General features: G+C 37.5%; 1 protein-coding gene across 1 annotated transcript in view; it reads right to left on the bottom strand.

Moving 5' to 3' along the window:
- The window catches only part of LOC136855769 (sucrase-isomaltase, intestinal-like), a 72,538-nt gene extending 48,476 nt beyond the window's left edge, over positions 1–24,062 (bottom strand). The window contains exons 1-4 of the mRNA XM_067133125.1: positions 23,918–24,062; positions 14,546–14,688; positions 8,530–8,634; positions 7,033–7,184 (exon numbers count right to left, since the gene is read on the bottom strand). Coding sequence (XP_066989226.1) covers positions 7,033–7,184; positions 8,530–8,634; positions 14,546–14,688; positions 23,918–24,026 — 509 coding nt within the window. The 5' untranslated portion in view covers positions 24,027–24,062. The remainder of the gene's footprint in view (positions 1–7,032; positions 7,185–8,529; positions 8,635–14,545; positions 14,689–23,917) is intronic.
- Positions 24,063–24,460: the final 398 nt, after the last annotated feature.

The following is a 24,460-nucleotide window of genomic DNA, read 5'->3' as shown; positions in this document are numbered from 1 at the left end:
ATTACTTAAGGAGAGAGAGAGAGAGAGAGAGAGAGAGAGTTGAATAATTACATCTCGAAAAGGGGGCACTGCAAAATCGTAATTTGGGGAGATAAAATATTACTTATGGGGAGAGAGAGAGAGAGAGAGAGAGAGAGAGAGAGAGAGTTGAATAATTACATCTCGAAAAGGTGGTATTGCATAATCATTGTAAGTTGGGGAAAAACCATTACTGAAGGTCTCAGCAACCGGAAATAGCCGAAGATAAAACCTTGTGAGCATTTTTATTTATTAGTCCGTAAGGACTAGTTCTTTACTCTAGAAGCCTCCAGGCTCTGATGAAATTAGATAATAATAATAATAATAATAATAATAATAATAATAATAATAATAATAATAATAATAATAATAATAATAATACTGAGCCAAGGATTTCACGGACGCCGTGCATTGAAAACTATACCAAGTTATCTGAAAAATAAAATGGTGTAACGAAGAAGTAAGAAAACATATTTTTTAGTTAACCTGGAAAATACAAAGGATACTGAACTTGGTTGAGTGATTACATAACAGAAAAATATAACTTAGATAAAATCTGATTTGTCTAGAATAAAAAAAAAAAACTAATATTTTTCTGGGATACATAGAAATGAGCTTGAATTGTTCAGCAGTAATGCAAAAACAACTATTATTGGGAGACGGTCCAATTGAAGCCTGTAGTGATAGTCACGATTCTGAAAACAATGTCGACTAGCTTAAGGGAAATCCCTGACAGTAAAGATATTCAGGCGACGCAACGGTCATTAAACCGATTAAAAAGCAGAAAATTTAGTACGAACCTGGACTCGCGTACTGTACATGCTTGACGTGAGATATAGAGATATAAAAAGTGGGGTCTTTCCTAGATAGTGACCCCCAAGGGTTTTCGGGGGTCGTTATCTAGGACTAGTATTTCTTGGGGGTCATTATCTTTATGATATTTACAGGGATCTTTCCTAGATAGTGACCCCCAAGGGTACTCAGGGGTCGTTATCTAGGAGTAATATTTCTTGGGGGTCATTATCTTTATGATATTTACAGGGATCTTTCTTAGATAGTGACCCCCAAGGGTTTTCGGGGGTCATTATCTGGGACTAATATTTCTTGGCTGTCATTATCTTTATGATATTTACAGGGATCTTTCCTAGATAGTGACCCCCAAGGGTTTTCAGGGGTCATTATCTAGGACTAATATTTCTTGGGGGTCATTATCTTTATGATATTTAGTGATCTTTCCTAGATAGTAACCCACAAGAGTTTATGGAGGTCGTTATCTAGGACTAATATTTCTTGGGGGTCATTAGCTTTATGATATTTACAGGAATGTTTCATAGATAGTGAACCCCAAGGGTTTTCGGTGGTTGTTATCTAGGACTAATATTTCTTGGGGGTCATTATCTTTATCATATTTACAGTCTTTTGTTTAAGTTTTTGCGGTAATCCCCAACGGGCTTGTACTAAACATGCCGCAAAGGTGGATATACATACCGGGTTAAAACCTGTGAGGGTCACTATCTAGGTCAGATCCAAAAAGTGTAGACAGAAGATGGCAGTTTAATGGAAACACATCTCTGTCAATTTCCACACTAAAAAATCCTTCCTGTAGCCAAAAATGGGATCAAATACTAACTAGATTTCAATGGACAGCGAAGAGTTTTCCCAGAAGGTGTCCCGGAAATTATCAGAAAAGATAACAAGTAAAAAATACGCCGAAGTTTCTTCAGCGAAATCGAGTTTTCAGTACAGCGTATAATGCTGTATGAAACTCTCACCCGCGGCCCATAAAACTTTCAGCCTCGCCCCGGTGGTGGCCAGTGTTGTTGGCACCTGTAGCATTGCCAGATGCACGATCATGGCTAGCTTTAACCTTAAATAAAATAAAAACTACTGAGGCCAGAGGGCTGCAATTTGGTATGTTTTATGATTGGAGGGTGGATGATCAACATACCAATTTGCAGCCCTCTAGCCTCAGTAGTTTTTAAGATCTGAGGGCGGACAGAAAAAGTGCGGATGGACAGACAAATAGCCATCTCTATAATAGATTTCTTTCACAGAAAACTACGAGGGGGTTAAACTTTTTCATTACAGTCTAAGCTGCACCAACGATATTGCAACCTAAAGCATAAATCCGGTTCGAAAAATATCATCTGAGAGTTTTCTAGTGATTATCTGAAATGCGTTGCTGAGCAGATAATCCTCATTCCCCCCTTACTCCAAAATCCTCCTTCTAGCTCTATCCGGATTCAAAATGTTATGGACTGATGCTTGGTACGTGAAAGATGTTATATGACAATTATGATATATATATATATATATATATATATATATATATATATATATATATATATATATATATATATATATATAAAAAGACAAAATCCACGAAGGAAGAGAAGCAATGGAGTACTGCAAGGCCTTTCGACTTCTTGTCCTTTACTTAGCAGCCTTGTAGTGCTTTATTGCTTCTCTTTCCTTCGTGGATTTTGTCTTTATTTATATTTTCATCACGTTCCATATTTTCGTGATTCAGTTATACATCTGTATGTATGTATATATATATATATATATATATATATATATATATATATATATATATATATATATATATATATATATATATATATATATATATATATATATATACAGAAAATAGTCATTGTCTTTCTCTACCCAATTCTGGATCAAAATTCCTATCAAAACTTGAAAGACTAGTCCTTGTCAAGTGAGAATCCATCCCTGAAAAATGAAGGAAATGAAAATGTAAAACAATGGTTTCCAACCGAAAGTAAATTACTCCCGCAGCTCTAAACGCAGCAGCCTTTGGTTCTTAGAATTTGACAGAAAATTGTCGACCAACAAAGAACAAAGAGTCAATAAAATTTAATTTTCTGCTTCCACGCATCAGCAAAAAACATCGCACGGTTTGATAAATGTAAACACTCTTATCACCGGGCATTCCCAAGGGGATAATTTTTCGCCCACTCAGATTGTTCTAGCTGCTTAGGCTTTATTATTATTATTATTATTATTATTATTATTATTATTATTATTATTATTATTATTATATGAAACCTATTCACATGGAACAAGTCCACCAACGGGGCCACTGACTTGAAATTCTTCAAGCTTCCAAAGAATGTTGGTTTCAACCTCCCACCGCTGCAGACCCCACACCGCAGCAGTAATTGATCATGATACAGAGCCAGTGATTTTTCATCGCCCTGGGGGAGACGTAAACCCGCGACATCTGAGTGGCATGCCACGACAGTAACCACTTTACCAAGGGACCAACCAGCGATTCCAGCAGAGTTTTAATCTTCCAATCTTTGTGATCTCTTCTATTGATTCCATTCATTTAAATCCATGTATCCTTTATCATCAGCAAATTTTTTAAACAGTATCACAGACGCAAAACAAATAAATAAATAATACAAATAAATACTGTGAATAAATAAACCCTGTATTCGCTTTCAGTTCCGGATCCATCCACAAAATATTCAAATTCATCAGTAAGTTTTGAGGTATCACAAACGCAAAGAAAAGAAGAAGAAGAAGAAGAATCCTTTCTCCTTACTGGAATCCAGTCCATCTCAAATTCCAGTTGACGTTTTGAGATAAGCCGTTGACAAACATACATACAGAGAAACCAGTCAACAGGCATTGAGACAGCAGGTACAGGTGAAAGCCTATAACTCTCATCCCATTCCGATGTGGTGGGTACATGCCCTTTCGGTTCAGTTCAGCGAAGATCGTTGAGGACCGAAATAGGAAAAGAGTGTGTGAAATTTCCGTCTGAGTCGGCAAACGTAGTCGTGTATATTACAGCCGTGACTCACTGCGCATGCGTCAGACTTGAGGCATTCGTCTTACGTGAGCGAGTTGAGCGAGCCGTTCAAATTACTTAACCAAATGACTGAGTCATATACCTACTCTCCATTTCAGGGACCGCGAGTCATCGTTTTCCTCAAATATCTTTCAAACAGATTGTTTGATCGAAATGGTGCTTTGACACAGTGTACAAGACACCTCCCGCTAATTTTTGGTAATGTAGTGCATTGGCAAATGGCTTTAGTTAAGGCGTTTACTCTTGATTTGCATGGTGTTAAACATCGCTGAACTATGCATTCGAAGGTCCTTTATCCCCATCCCGTCCCCCCCCTCCCCCTACCCCTCCTCATCCCTCCTTCAACCCATTTTCCTGGCCTCCCAATCTCCGCCCCCCCCCTCTTTCCTGTGTATGGGGGATAGCGGACGTTCGATTGCGCAGATTAGTCCTGCTGACTCATAGCAGTTAACTTGAAACATGGCGCCATTTGAAACAAAACAGGATATAGATAAGCTGGACAGATTCATAGAAAAAGCACAAAACCCTTACGAAGAACTTTCATCACTTCGTTTAGTACGTATGCGCAGTGAAAACTGAAGGCGTGTTGCCAAGACCTTCCCGAGGGCCCAAAGCCCGGTTGTTTTTGGGGTAATTGTTCTGTAAATCCTGGTTCTTTGTACGCGTATCCTGGTGACTGCCAAAATAGCGCATTTCCTGTTGGAAGTAGGATAAATCTGCCTTGTCAGGTCTTTGTACTATGGCTGGTAAACTCAGCGTCGGTCTGACTGAATACTTTTTTTATAAATTATTTGATGAAAAAATAATTAATACATATAATATATGTATACAGTATATATATGTATATATATACAATATATATATATATATACATATTTTAGTTAACAGGTAAACAACTATATACACTGCACAGTCAGCAAAATAACAAAAAAGATAAAATACCGAATTCAACATTACTTTATTAGTCACGTATTTAACGCCCTGCAAATAATTAAAAAAATAATAATTCGTACAAAAATATAAACCAGGATTCTTTGATTTTCTAACTAATTTTTCTTATTCATTTTTATAAGCGTTGAAGTTAATTATCTTGTATAAATCGTGCTCTTATCAGAGATATAATTAAGGTATGTCAAAGTAATTCCTCAACACGTCTGCAGGAAGTTACAGTAATGATCACTGGTGCTCATATGCCAGTCCCTGGAGGGGGTTAGTGCCGTCAGTGCACCTCATGGGGTGCACTGTAGGCTTCATAAAGGTTCTTTGTAACGTCCCTTCGGCCCCTAGCTGCAACCCCTTTCATTCCTTTTACTGCACCTCCATTCATATTATCTTTCTTCCATCTTGCTATCCACCCTCTCCTAACAATTATTTCATAGTGCAACTGGGAGGTTTTCCTCCTGTTACACCTTTCAAACCTACCTACTCTCAGTTTTCTTTACCTCATAGGTCCCAGTGCTTGGTCTTTGGCCTAAACTCTATATTCCATTCCATTCCTCAAGTGGATATTTGCTTCAGTTTCGATTACCGACGAGGGACCAAGTGACGTTGCTGTTTGGTATTCACTAACGGTCACCCGTCCAGTTGCTGATTAAAGTCAACGTTGCTCAATAAGGTTATCCACGAGATTTCACTTACACTTCAGTTTGGCTGTTATTCTTTTATTTATATTTCCTTCTTACATGCACAGGATGGTAAATTTTGAGACAATGTTTACGAACTAATACATACATATAATACATACATGCATGTTTTCGAAGCACACACTGGCACGCAAACATCTGTAATAAACACGCACACACACACACACACACACACACACACACACACACATATATATATATATATATATATATATATATATATATATATAAAATATACGTACATTCATATATATATATATGTGTGTGTGTGTTTCAGAAAGAGAGGGAGAGAAAGGGGAAGTTGAGAAAAAAGAGAAAGTATTCGTATAGGCCTAAATCGACTTTCGTACGACTGACGCACACGAAGTCTACAGAAATCGACGGTTATCGAGCGCAATACGAGACAGCGGTGTCTAGCAATGTCGAAAGTTATAAAATGTTTAGTATTCAGCAGAAAAGTTTAGCGAAGACGGTGCCTCTGGTGAATGCAAAATCGGAGATCAAACAGGGAGTTGCAATTCATCATTTCGCTCATTTCCAAAGAGTTTGGGCTACCCGTGGGCTCTGGAATGGTCGTTCTGGCGTCCTGTATTGGTAAAATGCCTGGTTTTTCCATTCTCTTTCCTTCAGATAGTGCCATTCTCGATTTGAGGTTTGTTAATGATTGTCCTGGATCTTTATAAGAAAACTATAGCGACCCTTGTACCTCCGCTAACCAGGTTGGACAAAGTTTATATATATATATATATATATATATATATATATATATATATATATATATATATATATATATATATATATATACAAACAATCGTGAAGCTACAAATGTCGTTTCATATCCAATTCACGCTACTTCGGGAATATCCCCGATGGGGAATTATCACCGAAGGGGAATTTTTTAAGGGATAAATGAATCGGTACCGCCGGGTCTCGAGCCCTCGACACGGTACCTTCCAACGACTCCATTCGACGGTCAGACCATTGAGCCACCATCGAGACCCGGCGGTACCAATCCATTTATCACTTATAAATTCCCCTTCGATGATAATTCACCATCGGGGATATTCCTGAAGTGGCATGAATTGGATATTAAACGACATTTGTAGCTTCATGATTGCATATAAATCATGGTGTGATAAAATTTCATATATATATATATATATATATATATATATATATATATATATATATATATATGCATATATATATATATATATATTTATATATATATATATATATATATATATATATATATATATATATATATATATATATATATATATATATATATAATAAAATCCAGTGGATCTTGTTTTGACCTCTAAGTGTTTCCTGACTCTTTGAACGGGGCATTCTTCAAAAGACAGGTCAGTCGCTTCCTTAAGGATTAGAACCTCCATTCCGCCCGCCCCCTCCCCATTTTCCTTTCCAGCGCTGAATGACCTCATAGGTCCCAGTGCTCGGCCTTTAGCCTAAACTCTATATTCTATTCCATTCCTAACACCATCAGGGAACTCTTTAACTTACAGTGTGTTTCCATTGGAGTTTCTGGTGACACTGAATTCGAGTGGTTGTCCATCCTCGGAGACAGTTACAGAATACAGTTGTTGAGGATCAGGCGTTTCAGGTACATTGACAGGCACAGGAACTTCATACCTTTCATTGTCAGCGTCGTAGATCTAATGGTAGATAATTAGCTGGGTATTAGAAGCTGTATACGAAGGCAGAATTGATTTTTAAAGAAGCATTTAGGACTTTTAGGAACTTTAGGATTCAGGAAACTTGGGTTTTTTTTTTTTTGTCTTCTGTTCACTAAAACTGAGACAGTGACAAAAAAAGAAACAGCAAGATTTGTGTTACATTTATCCTTGCTTGGTTGAAGTCACGTATTCTGGACTGCTATGTGATCTAAAAGGATTTACAATGTGTACTGAGCAAGTATTTTAGGGATTCTGAAGCTTTGAGCAGGAATTCTGGGGTGTCAGGCGTTTTGATCAAGAGTTTAGGGGTTTCTGGAGCTTTAAACAAACATTCGATGGTTTCAGAGGCTTTGAGCAAGAATTTGAGAATTCCAGAAACTTTCAGAATTTTAAAGGCTTCAGGAAGAATTTGTTTGAAGGTCTCAAAAAGTATGAGCAAGACTTTGAGGACTACAGAAGATTCTGAGCAAGAATCTAAGGGTTCCAGAACCTTTGAGCAAAAATGTAATGACTTTAGACATGTTAAGCAAGAGTCTGAGAGTTTCAAAAGCTTTGAGCAAGAATTTAAGCGTTTTGAAAGATTTGAGCAAGAATTTAAGGGTTTCAAAAGATTTGAGCAAGAATTTAAGGATTTCAAAAGATTTGAGCAAGAATTTAAGGGTTTCAAAAGATTTGAGCAAGAACTTAAGGGTTTCAAAGGTATTGAGCAAGAATTTAAGGGTTTCAGAAGATCTGAGCTAGAAATGAAGGATTTCCAAAGAACTAAACTAGAATCTAAAGGATTCAGAAACATGGAGCAATACTTGAGCATTATAAAAGTTTTGAGCAAGAATTTCTTGATGTCAGAAGATCTGAGTTAAAATTTAATGATTTGGAAAGCTTAATGAACACTTGAAGCAGAATTTAAAGTTTTTTAAAAACTTAAAGCAAGAATTCAATGATTTTAGAATCCTTCACAGAACATCAAGACTTTCAAAAGAAACTTTGAACAAAAATTTTGAGCTTTTGAAAGCTTTAACTTGCTTTAAGTGTTTGGTGCTAAAATTTGATGGTTTCTTAAGCTTGACTGAGATTTTTTCTATAAAAATTTGAACATTAATTTTTTCTTAATATTTCGATTTGAATATCAAATTTCACATTATCCAAATACTCTTGGGTTCTCATCCAAGTATACTAAAGTATTTCACTTGGCTTCTGTGAAGAAATGGTCAGTTTTTTTTTTTTTTTTTTACTTCATTGATTGTTGTACAGGCTGTACTGTCTCTGATAATCAGCTACTCTTCCTTTATTAGTCGATTTTGCCAACATTTTGCATTTCCCTAACCTTGATCTGAAGGTGATATTCCTCGTGATGTACAACCTCAAAGACCAGGTTGGAAATATCTCCTCCAAACATCGTAACACTGGCATCTGCCTTCTGGAGAGATACCTGGGGAAAAATCACGCTTTTATTATCATGCATGAAAACCATTCGGTTTTTAAATTGGCAAAGTTATGTACCACACAATACAAAAGTTAGTGCTACTTTGGCTTGTTATCTGCGCGTCACCTTCTCCGAGGTGCTAGTACTAAACATGGCGGAAGCTCCTTGGGACGTCGTGTTAGTACTAGCCCCTAGGGGCTCAAATTATTATATACACCCATTTCTATACTGTGTGGTCGACAAATTTTATATCAATAAACGATATCGGTGTGCGGCCGTCTACTTTGCATTTACCATAGACGCTTCAGTAAAACCAATGGGTGGCAATAATGACGAAAACAACTGAGTCTTGAAATTATGAACGTGGCCATAATATTTTAAAGAAAACAAAGAGAAATAGCACTCACTGGCCGTTGAGTTTGTGAACGCGACCGTGTTATTTTTTAAAGAAAATGGGATGAAGGTTAAACTAAAAGATTCATGCTATGCAGCAATTTCTGCGCAATATAAGGAGAGGTCTTTCTAACGCACTTATTTCGTCAGGAGAAACAAACTATACGACAATTTTCGCGCAACCACGAGATGAAGATTGCATCAAAGAGTATTTTCTTCATCACTTTTATATTAAATATTTTTTCTCCGCTCCCCACGTCACCCCAGTGTCTCGAAGAATCTCCTAAGAAGAAGAAGAGCCTGGGTACGAAAGTTTTCAAAGGAGGCGAAGTTCCGCCGAGAGCAGGGCCAAGAAGCATGAAAGGAATTCCCAAAAAAGAAGTGGGTCATATCTGCGCTGAAAAGATATAGTGAGGATAGATAAGACAGTGCTGTGGTGATTTGGTAAGCCAAGGGTCATTTTACATTCCTGAAGACGGCAAGGTAAGAAGGAATCATTCTTCACGTCTCAAAAATGGCTGATAATTAAAGAACTGTCATCACTCTTCGTACCTTCCAGAGAGAACGTCAAGGTAAGAATCAATATTCTGAAGTTTCAAATGTGGCAGTTAACGAGATTATCGTACTTAGTGTAATCAGGTAGAATGTTCGTCAATTTCATTCTAAAAGTGAGATTTTGTTGTTGATTGTTTTCATTTTTTAAAACACTGACTAACTTGCAGTAAAGATAAAGTGAGAAAATTCTAAATTTTATTCATATGGTAGAAAAGTATTGCAGGTAACCAAACCTAACTTAACCTACGGTCTTTTTATTTTATACCACCGTTGTCAATGTTGTTGCTTATTTTCGCCAAAGTACCAAGTAGTATTATTAATAATGGACATTTCCTGTTTGTTAGGAGTTGGTGTGTAGAATAATAAATCAGAGTGATCGCCGTTTAGCCAAATGTATTTTGACTGCATGGAAATTTGATCGTCCTCAGTCGTTGAGTTGCATCAGAACAATGACTGATTTATTACGGTCAAGTTTAGTAAAGGTAATCTGGTTAGTCATAAGGCAATAGTTGTGCAGAAAATATGGTTCAAAATAGGCAAAACAGAAAATCAGTCTCAGCTCTGTGTAAGGCTTGTTTAGACGGGTCAAGCGCAAAGTAAAACTTCATCAGAAAGTAGGCCTGTGGTTCGACCAAAGGCAAACTGGTCGTAAAATTTGGCCGAGCATAGGTTAAGCATGATAGATATAAATCACTTTATTTCGTCATCAAATAGACTAACATTTATTTTGTTCCGAATGCTTATCTCGTTTTTTATGCATTTCCGACTGCAATTGTTGGTGTGAACAGTTATGGTTGACGCGGGTGGGAAACAGGAATTTTAGGGTGGAGTAAACTAAACAAATGAGTGAATTGCTCCAGTTGGAATGGTAAAATAGACACACACACACACACACTTATTGTGTGTAATCGGTAATAGTCTCGTGCAAAAATGAAAATGTGCTCATGTTGATTATAGCAATATATGTTAACGTAACAACCCCTAATTTAGGGAAGTGGTTGCTGGAACCCTTACCCTTTAACCTTAAGCAAAAGGTAAGGCAGTAGAATTTACAGGGTTTCAACCTGATGCCACCAAAGATGGCATGACCCATCATTAACCTTGGGCAAAAAGTGTGGCAGGAATATTTACAAGTTGCAGCCTAACCTGACTTAATATGGCATAACTTAATGGACCCAGCATTAACTTGGTGAAAAGGTTATAGTAATATTTACAAGATCGCCTCCTAACCTAACCTAAGGTGGCAGGTTCTACTTGCCCAGTGGGGGTTGGCAAAGTTTCCCTTGGACCGATCACCAAAGGCTTGCAACCTAACCTAATCATACCCACCCTAACTTAATATTTTTAACATGGTAGGTTCTGTTTGCCCATTAGTGCTTAGCCTAGGCAAAGATTACCCCTGAATAGCCAAAAACTGTGCTTGTCGTGTTACAGGGTTGTAACTCAAACTAACTTAAGAGGGCAGATCCTACTTGGCCAGTGAGGGGTGGCAAAGCTTCCCTTGGATCCACCATTATTTTTAATCTTAGCTGAGCTAACCTTACCTAACCTAAGATGGCAGGTCTTATTTGGTCAGTTGGGGGACTGGCGAAGCTTTCCCTCCTGGACCTACCATTAACCTTGTCCAGAAAGTGTGTCAGTAGTTTTTACAGGGTTGTAACGTAACCTAAGATGGCACATCCTATTTGGTTAATGGGGAATTGGTAAAGCTTTACACTGGACCCAAAATTAACCATAGCCAAAGTGTGGCAGCATTATTTGCAAGGGATGGGGTTGAATGTTGAACACCTTAAATTTCGTAGATTGACGGCTGTTGTATGTCAGTGGATGAGGCTTACTACCCACCCAAAAATTCCTTAAATTAACCCAAACCAGGATGCCAAGTCTAATTGGCTGGAGCAGGAAAACCCCTAGTTGGACTTACCTACTTAGCCTAAAATACAACTGAGGTATTGACAAGGTTGAATCCTTGCATAACCTAGCCAAGGGTGCCAGGTTTTCCCTAGACAGACAAGATCTTTAACCCCACAGACCTCAGTTAACATGGCTTATGCTTACCATATTGCATTGATGGGTCAAAGGCCGTTGTTCATCAGAAGGAAGTGGACACACTGTCCCTATAATTGGTTATTTGAGTGTATAGTTTGCACATTTTAGGGGAAGTAATGGAGTTAGTCCTTATTCTTGTGTCTTTTCCATGAATATTTCCTTGAATGACATCAAGAAAAACCACATATTTAATGTTTAACCTTCCTGGGGACTTTCAACACCGCTGTTTCACTTGAAGTATGAAAATAGAGCGTTGGCAGGTTGGGCATTATATTGTACTCTCTATCTGAACAGCCTTACACATGTTGATTAGCAATGTCTATTTCTGACAGAAATACAAAAATATCTGAGAACTTTACCATGAGAGGTTATAAAGTTTTAATGGGATAAACTGTTACTTAACTATTATTCCAGAGATGAATAAATATATTGTATCCTAAAATTGGGATTTTGTGAACCATATACACTTTCCTCATGAAGTCAGCAGCAATCTCACAGGGATATAAAAGATTTGGGAAAGAATAACTAGTGGCTTAAAGAATTAAAAGTCCTGATAACTTGCCCCTCCATTTCCACAAGTAAAAATGTTCTGCAGTCATTTTCATATGACAGTAGCTCTTTTCAGGCTGACTTTCTTGAGATAAGGATTTATCATAGTTTTAGCTTGGCCAGTCGTTAGTGTTGAAACTGAAGAACTTTACATATGCAACTTCATGGAAATGTAGGATTGACAAGGCAAGTTGCAGCAAGTACACCAGCATGTGATTATAGTACAGTATACACTTAACAGTACAGCATACACACATCTGAAGTTCTGTATCCAATTTTAACTGTGCTGTATACACTTTTCAGTGTAACATAGCAAAATATTCTTCATTGGAGTCCATGTGTTACATACAATAATACATACACTTAACTTTGCAACATACACATTTACAGAATACCAAACGAATTAACCAGATTAGCTCAGTTCCTTAGAGCAGTTCGAAATTTTATAGTGAACTATGCACGTTTATGGTGCAGGTCATAATTGTGAAGTACAAGATGTACCTCCACAATGCAGTATGCACGCTACAGTGTATTGTGAGTTTATGCAGTGCAGCTTATAGTTTATCATATACTTTTATCATACAATATGTACTTATGTAGCACTACATTAATTTTGTGCAATGCAATGTACAGTTTTATAAGGCACCACCAACGTTCTGTTACTGCGGAATACTTTTCCAGACGGTGTTGTACACTGCTGTAGCAGTGTCTATTTTTACTGAAAAATGTACTCCCTTAAAGTGCAGTGTACACTGTTGCTGTATAACTTGCTCATTGACAATGGAGCATAAACTTTTACAGTGCACACACTTGTACAGTGCAGTCTACTTTAAACGGTATATCATTCGTTTTTTTACATTAAAATGAGTTTGTTTGCCATATTTCGTTTTTTGCATCAAAATGAACACTTTTGCACTGTGGTGTATGTTTTCACAGTGCAACATACAAATTTACAGTGAAACTTACTCAATTTTAGCGCTGTATGTACTTTAATTAACAGCTCAGCAGTAGATGTTTTATTAGTGCAATGTACACTCTTATAGAACACGGCACCAAGGGCGTCATTTCGGGGGAGGGCGGGGCCCCACTTACTGTACCACCCGCAAGACTTGTTTGCTGCTTTATTAAGTCAATACAGCTCTTATATGGCTTCAAAATGCTCCAAAAATGCGCACAAATTTAAAAAGATTTCTCCGGGGCTTACAGTGCTCCCCCTATCCCCAATTGCTAGGGCTCGCTTCGCTCGCCAGCCCACTCATACCATAAGTTCCAAACCTTTGCCCTTCCCTCCCCAAGAAAAATCTGAAATGAGGCCACTGCACTGTACAGTTTTGCAGTTTAACTCATTCTTCTGCAGTGCAGTATCTACTTTTACAGAGTAGTGCATGCTTTCACAGTACATAATACACTTTTACAGGCCAATGCGAACTTGTGGTTTGCGTCTTACTCTTTTCAGAGCAGCATACACGCTCACACTACGACGTAAACTTACTGTGCATCTTATATTTTAACAGTGCAGTTTATTACTAGTAGCATACATTTATACATTTATATATTTATACATTTATACATTTATATATTTATACATTTATACATTTATATATTTTGGAGTATAGTTAAAGCTTTTATGGTGCAGTAACTTTATGGCACAAGGCCTTAATGGTACGCTCGGAAACCACAATCTCCGACCCACGTAGGTCGTGCTCCGAGTTTATGAGCGGGACCTTTGTGGACGGCGGGCAGCGCCAACTATCACGGATTGAAACACACTCGAACACCTTTTGAACTCTTCCGGGTTTTGCTTTGGGTGTTTTTTTTTTAAGATTTTGCTGCATATAATGCAAAGCAGTCATGGTATGATTATATAGACAACAATATGTTAAATTCTACAACCTGTATAATATCGAAACGAAGAAAAAATGACGAAGCTGCCGGGTTGTAGTTAGGAAAGGGGTTGTGGGGGAGGGAAGGGTAGAATCCGTCCAGAAAGGCCCCCGCTCATGAACTCGGAGCACGACCTAGGCGGGTCAGAGATTGTGGTTTCCGAATGTACAACACCTCTGACGTTACAGCGCTGTTTTACCTTGGAACGCTCACGTTGATTCAACATATTTTGACATTGTAACACATGATTTTGCCCACCCGACGACAGCCTCTAGATTTTAGTGGCTTGTTCGCTACTTTTGAGACTAGCTTTTAGATTTACTGGTGTTAACAGCATTTGGTGTTTTTAATTTCGTGGCGTATTTTAATGCTAATGAAATTAATAATTTCAGATGCACGTGATATCTCTTCTCCAAGGAGTAAAATGTCCGTGCTGGCATAAGGGTGCTTTTGCCTTAGAATTCTTCTTTTCCATATTGACACTTACCTTGAAGCCTCTATCTGTCTGGACAGGTGCTCCGACCACCAGGTAGCTTCCCTTGTTGGCGTCTGCCATGTGGCAGCGCCCCTCTGTCCATTCGCAGGCGCTATATTTGCCGCATTCTTCTTCAGATAGAACCTCTTGGCCCTCTGTCAAATGTAAAGGAGACATTTATGATATGAAGTCTTAGATTTAAGAGTTGTTTAACATTAGCATTTTCTAAAATGTCATCCGTTAAAAGTTCGGCGGGTTTCCGAGTTATGGTTTTTTTTTTGAGTTTTAAAATGATCACTGAGGGCAGTCCAATAGAATTTCATTATACAGTATTTAAACATTAGAGATTTCCATTGTCATTTCCATTATCTTTTTAATCAACCCTCAAATTATGCATAAGATAATATTATTTATATATATATATATATATATATATATATATATATATATATATATATATATATATATATATATATATAATGTAAATAGGTGTGTGTGTGTGTGTGTGTGTGCAGTTCCACAAATTGCATTGAGCAATGTCAACCAGACTTGGTATACATATGACTTATTATCTGGGAAAGAATAATGTGGGGCTAAGACATCACTGGCACCAAAGGGGATGGGGGTGACATGTAAAAATAACCGAAAACGACAGATATTAGTGTCTAATCCATAGTTTTCGAGGTTGCTGAGATGAATAGTAACACTCCCGATGCTCTTTAAGTCCAAGTTCAGCCCAATAGGAAGGGGAGGTGAGAAAGGGTGAAAAATAAAATGTAAAAGATAACAGATATTAGTGTTCTAATCTTTAGTTTCCGAGGTCGCTGAGATGAATAGTAACACTCCCGATGCCCTTTAAGCCCAAGTTCAGCCCCGATAGGAATGGGGGTGGGGTGAGAAGGGGTAAAATATAAAATGTCAAAAATGTTAAGCAATGTAATTGAAGCAACTATCTTAACATGAAAGGGAAAGAGAGAGAGAGCAAGATTGAGGAGGAGAGGAAGTGAGAGAGAGAGTAGAAGGGGTGTAAGGGAGGAGAAAGAGGGAAAGAGTGAGGGAGAGTTGGAGAGTGAGAGAGAGAGAGAGGACGAGAGTTTATCAGTTGTCATTCAGAGTTTTCCCAGTTTTCCCTGGCAGTACCAGGTTGGCCAAGCTAGTATATATATTATATGTATGTGTATATATATATATATATATATATATATATATATATATATATATATATATATATATATATATATATATATATATACATATATATATACACATACAAATATATATATATATATATATATATATATATATATATAATAATATATATAATATATATATATATTATATATATATACATATACAGTATATAAATTTTTTAAATTGCCAGATTCACTGAGCTCATTTTCTGATATGCTTCGTCATTGTGCCATAAAAAAAAATGATGGCTGTTTGGTGCAAAGTATGGAGGGAAGATGCTAAATATGAAAAAAAAAAACTTGTTCGTGTGACTATTGTCATCTCAAGCACGAGAAATATTGGCTTCCCAGTGCTAGTTGTAGACGGTATCCAAGAAAAATCAAAGAAAATGCTTGTGTATAAGAGATCCCCACGTGAAAACAAAATGAGGAGGTACCAAGACTTTCGACTTTTATTCCAGAGTCATCTTCAGGGTACTCAATATCTGGAATAAAAGTTGAAAGTGCTGGTACCACCTCCTTTTATTGTCACGTGAGGACCTCTCATATACTTCATCCACGGGACCATTGTGGAAATGCAAGAAAAAAATGCTTGTGTGAATAAGCATTAGCTAATCGCTGGACTTTATTTTAGAATCACAACGGGTAAATATCGGCTACTCTGGACAACAGTTGGTGGGAAAATGATAAAATGTGGCATACAAGATTTGCTCATGCCTCTGCTTTAAGGAATATACATGAATGTAGCACGAGAAGCTCTCTGCTTTGACGTTGTTTGAATTGAACACACGACTACAAGCAAAAACTTTCTCGTGTGACACGGAAAGTTGTTTGCGTGAAGTTTACAGCTAAGATTTGTATCTTTGGGGCTAGTGCCGTCAGTGCACCTCACGGGGTGCACTGTAGGCTTTACTAAAGGTTCTTTGTAGCGTTCCTTCGGCCACGAGTTGCAACACCTTTCATTCCTTTTACTATACCTCCCTTCATATTATCTGTCTTCCATCTCTTAACAATTATTTCAAAGTGCAACTGCGAGGTTTTCCTCCTGTTACACCTTTCAAACCCTTTACTCTCAATATCCTTTCCAGCACTGAATGACCTCATAGGTCCCAGTGCTTGGCCTTTGGCCTAAACTCTATATTCCATTTCCGTTTCTATATCATTCAGAACTTATTTGAAATTTTGTGATTCGTAAGGAGCATAAAAATTATGTATTAAAGGCTGACTCAAGTGATCATTTAAGTATTCGTCAATAATTATATTGGATACCAAAGCATTTAAAAGCTCCTTAATTAATAAGTATAATTATAGCCCATGACTTGAAACTCCTTAACTTGAAGAGAATAAACAGGTAAAAGTTTTCGCGGTATCAACTTAGCCTGCAAAGCGTGACACTTGAAAGTAGTTAGATGACTTTTGAAACTCACTTTGAAAAACGTAATATGATAACCTTCTACATCAGAAGACTTTCAAATAAAAAACAATGACAAAAATCGTCGTAACTTGTAAATTTAAAATCATGCGATGGCAATACAATTTTGTAAAGATTACATACATTTAAAAACTCCTGCCATTTTGACTTCCAAACATTCAAAAAGTGAAAGCCATTAGGAGACACGAGTCATTTGAGATTCGTACCAGGTACTTGATATTCACACTTGAATACAGCAATTAAACGTGAAATTTTTCCACATTTGATAAGCCTCTGTTTAGCATTGACGAATTCTAATAAAAGGCAATTGAAAACATAAGAAAAGCATAATTTAAAAATCCCAAATAATGACTTCAATTTAGAAAAGAAACCTTGGTGGAGTCTTATGGGTATTTATTCTAGAATAATTAAGGTCCAAATTTTTTGTAATATTGGAGTGACATCAGTGATCACATACGCATACATATGGAACTAAGAGTCACATTAGCCAGAACCAATGGTCTAATTAGCTCTGTGACCTCTTTAACTAACATTTTTCCCCTTATTTTTTTGGCTAGAGTTTCCTCTGAAAGCCTTGAAACCAAAGAGGGAAATAAATGAAGAACTCGCCCTTCCCGGGTGGGATTCGAGCCCACACGCTCGCTAGAGAGAGTGAGGTTACCTCTAACCCACTGTGCTATATTGGGGGACAAGAACTCGTTTCACCTCTTATGTAGAAACATATCTGTTAAATGCAGATATGTTTTTACAAGAGCTGAAATGAAAACATCGTCTCCCTCGTGTTAAAACATCGAATTTTTTTGGATAAAGTGTGTAAAGCTATGCATTTCAAAAGCACAAAGCACTCATTACCCTCTTGGCTCCCTCAGACGTTTTCGGATGCGCTTTCCACTGAGAGCCTTGGCTCTAAAAGGTAAATAAATGAAACCATGACCCCCTCCTGGTGTGGTTCAAACCTACATGCTTCACTAGAAAGAGTGAGATTACCTCTTAACCTGCTGTACTACAATGCAAGGTAAAAATTTATTCCGTCTCATGAGTACGACTGTTGAATTCAGATAAATTTTACTAGTGTCAAAATAATCCCATGGTTTCCATTTTAACAGTGTTCAGCCATGTTAGATTGCAAGCTTAAATATATAGATTCTACTGGTCAAAACCATGTTTTTTTTATAGCCATATTGCCTTGAAACATTTAAATCTCTTATTACATTTTTTGACATGCTTTGAACTCAGAGCCTTGAATCCAGTGTAGCGTAGTGGGCTAGAGACTCTCTCTGAGCGAGTGTGTGGATTCGAATCCTATCTGAAAAGGGAGAGCTGTTCGATTCATTTCCCATTATGGATTCACAGGCTATCACTGGAAAGTGTTCCCCAAAAATGTACAGAGAAATAGATGTGAAGATGGCAATGTGACTATTAAATATGCATTGCTCAGGTAAATGAGACTAGTAGATTCCATACATTTAGTCCCGTAAGGCCAAAAAAAATGCTAGACACTTATGATGGTTGGGAGTTTACCACTGGCCTAGTAAGAACGTCTCTGAATTTGACAGATTTGTGTGCACGTGGGTTGAAGTGAATTCTTATTTTTCTTCGAAGTGTAGTGAGAGAGTGGCAACGTGCTTTTTCTTGCAGTGTGTGTCTGTGTCTGAATTTATCCAAGGAGAGCTGCCTTATTTATATCCGAGTTTGAATTCAAGGTTTTCAGTGAAAGTGAGTTCAACAAAGTGTGTGTGGGAGTCGAAAAGGTGAGAGAGAGTTGCGTTCTAAGTATTGAAATGTGTACGTGCGGTTATTGTATTTATCCGCCCAGCAAATTCCTGAGATGTAGCCTATGCTAGTATTGCACCAGCCCCGGTTTTTTTGCCATGCCCCTTGGATAGCTTAGATAAGATTGGAATAATCAGTGTGATTTGGGTGTGGGAAACATAATGAGATAATTTTCAAGAAAATTCTATGGTTACTTTTTAAGGTATGGCGTCCCGCTTTTTTCAGGAAACATCTCAGGAAAATACATCCACTCATAAGCTTTGCGAATCCTCAGTGCTTTCTGACTTCGTGTTGTACGAAGACGCATTTGCATGGATGAAGACTCCAAAGATATCTGACGGCACGACGTCTTTGAAACCTTTGGTGACGAGATTGCGAACTCCTTTGTTTGTACATCGGAGGGTCCGTCGTCTCGCCTGGGACGATTTGACTCGCCTCGTCCGTCTTGGAAATTTGAAATGGTTTTCGTGTCTTTTCCTTCTCTTTGGTCCATTGCGTCTCGTTTGTTTTTCTTGTTTTGTTGTTGGCTACGTATAGAAACTGGGGGACGAAGCCGAAGATGTAAATATTATGTTTGTTGGATTGATGTTGACACCAAGGTTGACTCTGCAAACTTTATGACAAGCTTCGTTTTCTTTCTTTGAATCTTCATCTGAAAACCCCAGTGAACAGTCAACAGACTATAAGCCCAAGAGGGAAAGGGAAAATCAACCTGATTAATATATTATATATATATATATATATATATATATATATATATATATATATATATATATATATATATATATATATTACTAAAAGGACCTCATTCAAACTGGATGGTATCTAATAGAATTTTTATTCAGAAAAGGTTACAAGCTTTCTTGGACAAACAGTCCACATTAAAAACTCCATTAGATACCATCCAGTTTGAATGAGGTCGTTTTAGTAATTCTACTAATGCACAGAACAATTGTGTATGTGATAAAGTATATACGTATATACACACACACACACACACACACACACACACACACACACATATATATATATATATATATATATATATATATATATATATATATATATATATATATATATAATAAAAGTAAAGTTGACCATTTCCAGCACAGGCTCATTCTTTTTCGTGCAGCCAGTAACTATTTGTGTTACCTCTGTAATGTCCTAATGGGCTCTTTGCTTGCAGTCAGAGTAATTTAGAACATGGGTATGCTTGCCATGGCCCTAACTCAAAGAATGAGGACCTATGCCATGGTCAAAATTTAGGGCATGAGGACCCATCTCAAGGTCCTTAAATGAGAACAAGAATGCCCGTGGTATGGTCTTAATTGATGACACGAGACTCCAATCATCTTTTTAACTTAAGGGCACTAGAACTTATGGCATGGTCATAATGTAGGACATGGGGATCCTCTTATGGCCGTAATTTAGGACATGAGGATCTAGGAAGTCCCAACTCGGTCTCAAACTAGCTGTTAGAGCCTAATTTAGGATAAAAGCATTCCGGTTTTGGTACTAGTCGTGATTTTCCTTATGAAACCCTTGTCATCTCTCTCTCTCTCTTTTATCATAGTGTCAGGTTAGGACATGAAGATCCTCTCATTGTCCCGTTTTAGGACATAAGGACACCCCTCATGATCCTTGGTCGACTTCCTGCTAGTAGTCACGTAACCCACTGCCTTCTCTGAATGACTGCAGCCGCCCTAGCGAGAGAACCTGTTGTCCAGTTGTTCGTGACCTGAGGCTATGTTGCTGGGGAGCTCAGAGCTCACGATATTACTTGTTTTTGTTTTCTTGTTTCTCCGAACTGTTTTCTATTCCGTGCGAGCTTTCCAAGTTAATGGTAATTTAGGATTGTTCTGTTGACTAATAATAATGATAGTAATAATAATCTTGTTTGCAAAGGAACCGTTTTGTACGTCCACTTAAGTGAATCTTTGTCAATGGAAGTAGCTTGGTTTCAATGATAGTGATGATAATCTTGTTTGAAAAGGAACAGTTTTTAGCTTTACTTAAGCGAATCTGTCAATGGAAGTAGCTTGGTTTCAATGATAGTGATGATAACCTTGTGTGAAAAGGAACCCTTTTAGGTCTGCTTAAGTGAATCATTGTCTATGGAAGTAGCTTGGTTTCAATAATAGTGATGATAATCTTGTTTGAAAAGGAAGCGTATTTAGGTTTACTTAAGTGAATCTTTGTCAGTGGAAGTAGCTTGGTTTCAATTATAGTGATGATAATCTTGTTTGAAAAGGAACCGTTTTTAGTTCTACTTAAGTGAATCTTTGTCAGTGGAAGTAGCTTGGTTTCAATGATAGTGATGATAATCTTGTTTGAAAGGGAACCGTTTTTAGGTCTACTGAAGTGAATCTTTGTCAGTGGAAGTAGCATGGTTTCAATGATAGTGATGATAATCTTGTTTGAAAGGGAACCGTTTTTAGGTCTACTGAAGTGAATCTTTGTCAGTGGAAATAGCATGGTTTCAATGATAGTGATGATAATCTTGTTTGAAAGGGAACCGTTTTTAGGTCTACTGAAGTGAATCTTTGTCAGTGGAAGTAGCTTGGTTTCAATGATAGTGATGATAATCTTGTTTGAAAGGGAACCGTTTTTAGGTCTACTTAAGTTAATTTTTGTCAGTGGATGTAGCTTGGTTTCAATGATAGTGATGATAATCTTGTTTGAAAGGGAACCGTTTTTAGGTCTACTGAAGTGAATCTTTGTCAGTGGAAGTAGCATGGTTTCAATGATAGTGATGATAATCTTGTTTGAAAGGGAACCGTTTTAGGTCTACTGAAGTGAATCTTTGTCAGTGGAAGTAGCTTGGTTTCAATGATAGTGATGATAATCTTGTTTGAAAGGGAACCGTTTTTAGGTCTACTTAAGTTAATTTTTGTCAGTGGATGTAGCTTGGTTTCAATGATAGTGATGATAATCTTGTTTGAAAGGGAACCGTTTTTAGGTCTACTGAAGTGAATCTTTGTCAGTGGAAGTAGCATGGTTTCAATGATAGTGATGATAATCTTGTTTGAAAGGGAACCGTTTTTAGGTCTACTGAAGTGAATCTTTGTCAGTGGAAGTAGCATGGTTTCAATGATAGTGATGATAATCTTGTTTGAAAGGGAACCGTTTTTAGGTCTACTGAAGTGAATCTTTGTCAGTGGAAATAGCATGGTTTCAATGATAGTGATGATAATCTTGTTTGAAAGGGAACCGTTTTTAGGTCTACTGAAGTGAATCTTTGTCAGTGGAAGTAGCATGGTTTCAATGATAGTGATGATAATCTTGTTTGAAAGGGAACCGTTTTTAGGTCTACTTAAGTTAATTTTTGTCAGTGGATGTAGCTTGGTTTCAATGATAGTGATGATAATCTTGTATGGAAAGGAACCGTTTTTAGGTCTACTTAAGCGAATCTTTGTCAGTGGATGTAGCTTGGTTTCAGTGACAGTGATGATAATCGTGTGTGGAAAGGAACCGTTTTTAGGTCTACTTAAGTGAATCTTTTTCAGTGGAAGTAGCATGGTTTCAATGATAGTGATGATAATCTTGTTTGAAAAGGAAGCGTTTTTAGGCCTACTTAAGTGAATCTTTGTCAGTGGAAGTAGCTTGGTTTCAATGATAGTGGTGATAATCTTGTGTAGAAAGGAACCGTTTTTAGGTCTACTTAAGTGAATTTTTGTCAGTGGAAGTAGCTTGGTTTCAATGAAAGTGGTGACAATCTTGTGTGGAAAGGAACCGTTTTGTAGTTCTACTTAAGTGAATCATTGTTAATGGAAGCAGCTTGGTTTCATGTTGGTTAAACTCAACTTTTAAAATGAAACGCACCAACTCTATCCATAACCGTCAATAGAAATTACCCTCCTCATTCAATCATTTGTTGTGCAGTCTTTTTATAGCCGCTTCTTCTAGATCAAAAACCGCTAAGGCAGAACGATTTTTAAGATATATTGGAAGACTGTCTTAGGGTATAAACCACTAACAGAGAGAAGTTTGATCATTATACCGCGGTGGCCTTCCTGTGGCGTCGTTTGGTGGGCCTTATTAGGAAAGTCTCTGTTGTTAAAGGGGTGTCACTCGAACACTTCCTTATCCTGACTTCAGGCTACCAAAATACTGGGGTACATGAGAACATTCTGCACATTTTCTGACATTTTCTCATCGGTGTGCCGTCATAACGTGTTGCAGAAGTACGTCTGGCAACCTTGGACGTCTTGTCGCCATGACGTGATGTCACAAGCACAGTTTTTTTTTTTCACGTCTTTTAGCATTTTGACACCGAAAGGTTGGTGTCACATAGGGGTTGTTTTAGTTATGTTTTTTAGCATCTTGTGGCCAATCTTTATACGAGATGCGACACCATTACCGAACATTACCACTCTAAGTTTTGCAAAAGGCTAAAAGTAAGCAGAAGTTGAACACTTCTGACAGAGCCTAGACTATGCATCAGCCAACTTAGTAGTGTTTTCGTAGATTTGTATATATATATATATATATATATATATATATATATATATATATATATATATATATATATATATATATATATCATATCATATCATATGGGTCTCGTATGTTCGTTCTGTCACCGGTATCAGCTGCTATGGGTAAAATTTGGCGTTCAGATGCTGAAAGATGGTACAAAATTTGTTCGTGTGAAACCACATTAAAGGATTGTGAGTTGCTGCCAAAATGTGACATTATTATTATTATTATTATTATTATTTATTATTATTATTATTATTATGCGGTTACGCTCGTTGTTGTCATAGTTGAGTACACGTTCAGCATATGGCAAAATGTTGAGGCATTTTGTTGTATTACATTGGACACTAACGCCCAACAAATATTAAAAGCAGGTACTTAAATGGTGGATACCTCTCTCTCTCTCTCTCTCTATGTGAAAGGGTCATTGTATTATCTGTAAAAAAAGGACACACAAAAGTTAGCATTCGTCCTTGTAATTCAAGGAATCTCTGTCTCTCTCGAACTCACCTGGGAAGGGGCATTCAATGGCCTTGAGGTCGGCAAGTTGAGCGGTCACCAACGGCCAGAAGTTAATCAAGGCCAGCAGCAGCAGAACCCGGGTTTCCCAAGTCGTCATCCTTACTCGGCTGTGGTTCCTGGGCGAATGAGATGGAGTCTATCGGTTTCCCTGAACTTATATGCGAAGACATACGATGCGATAGGGTGAGAAAATCATGATAGGGAGAAGTCTGGCTCCGTTTCTAAGGTCTTAATTGGGCGAATGTCATCATCACCGAACAGCTGTCGAGAGATTTTCCTGTCATTCAGGATTGACGTCGATGCGCATATGTTTTTAGTTTTATGCAACATTGCATTTGTTTCTGTGACATCCTCTCTCTCTCTCTCTCTCTCTCTCTCTCTCTCTCTCTCTCTCTTTCCTAATACGGCGTTCTTTTATGTGGTAGTTTGCTTTACAAGGTAATGGACTTTAGGGTTGTTCCACGTGCAAATGTTCACACTTTGAATAATAATAATTAATCGCTCATAGGACCTCTTTGGTTTGCTTGCCCG

Source organism: Macrobrachium rosenbergii, chromosome 33 (genome assembly GCF_040412425.1).
Source record: "Macrobrachium rosenbergii isolate ZJJX-2024 chromosome 33, ASM4041242v1, whole genome shotgun sequence".
Classification (NCBI taxonomy): Eukaryota; Metazoa; Arthropoda; class Malacostraca; order Decapoda; family Palaemonidae; genus Macrobrachium; species Macrobrachium rosenbergii.
This window is presented reverse-complemented; position numbering and strand designations above follow the sequence as displayed.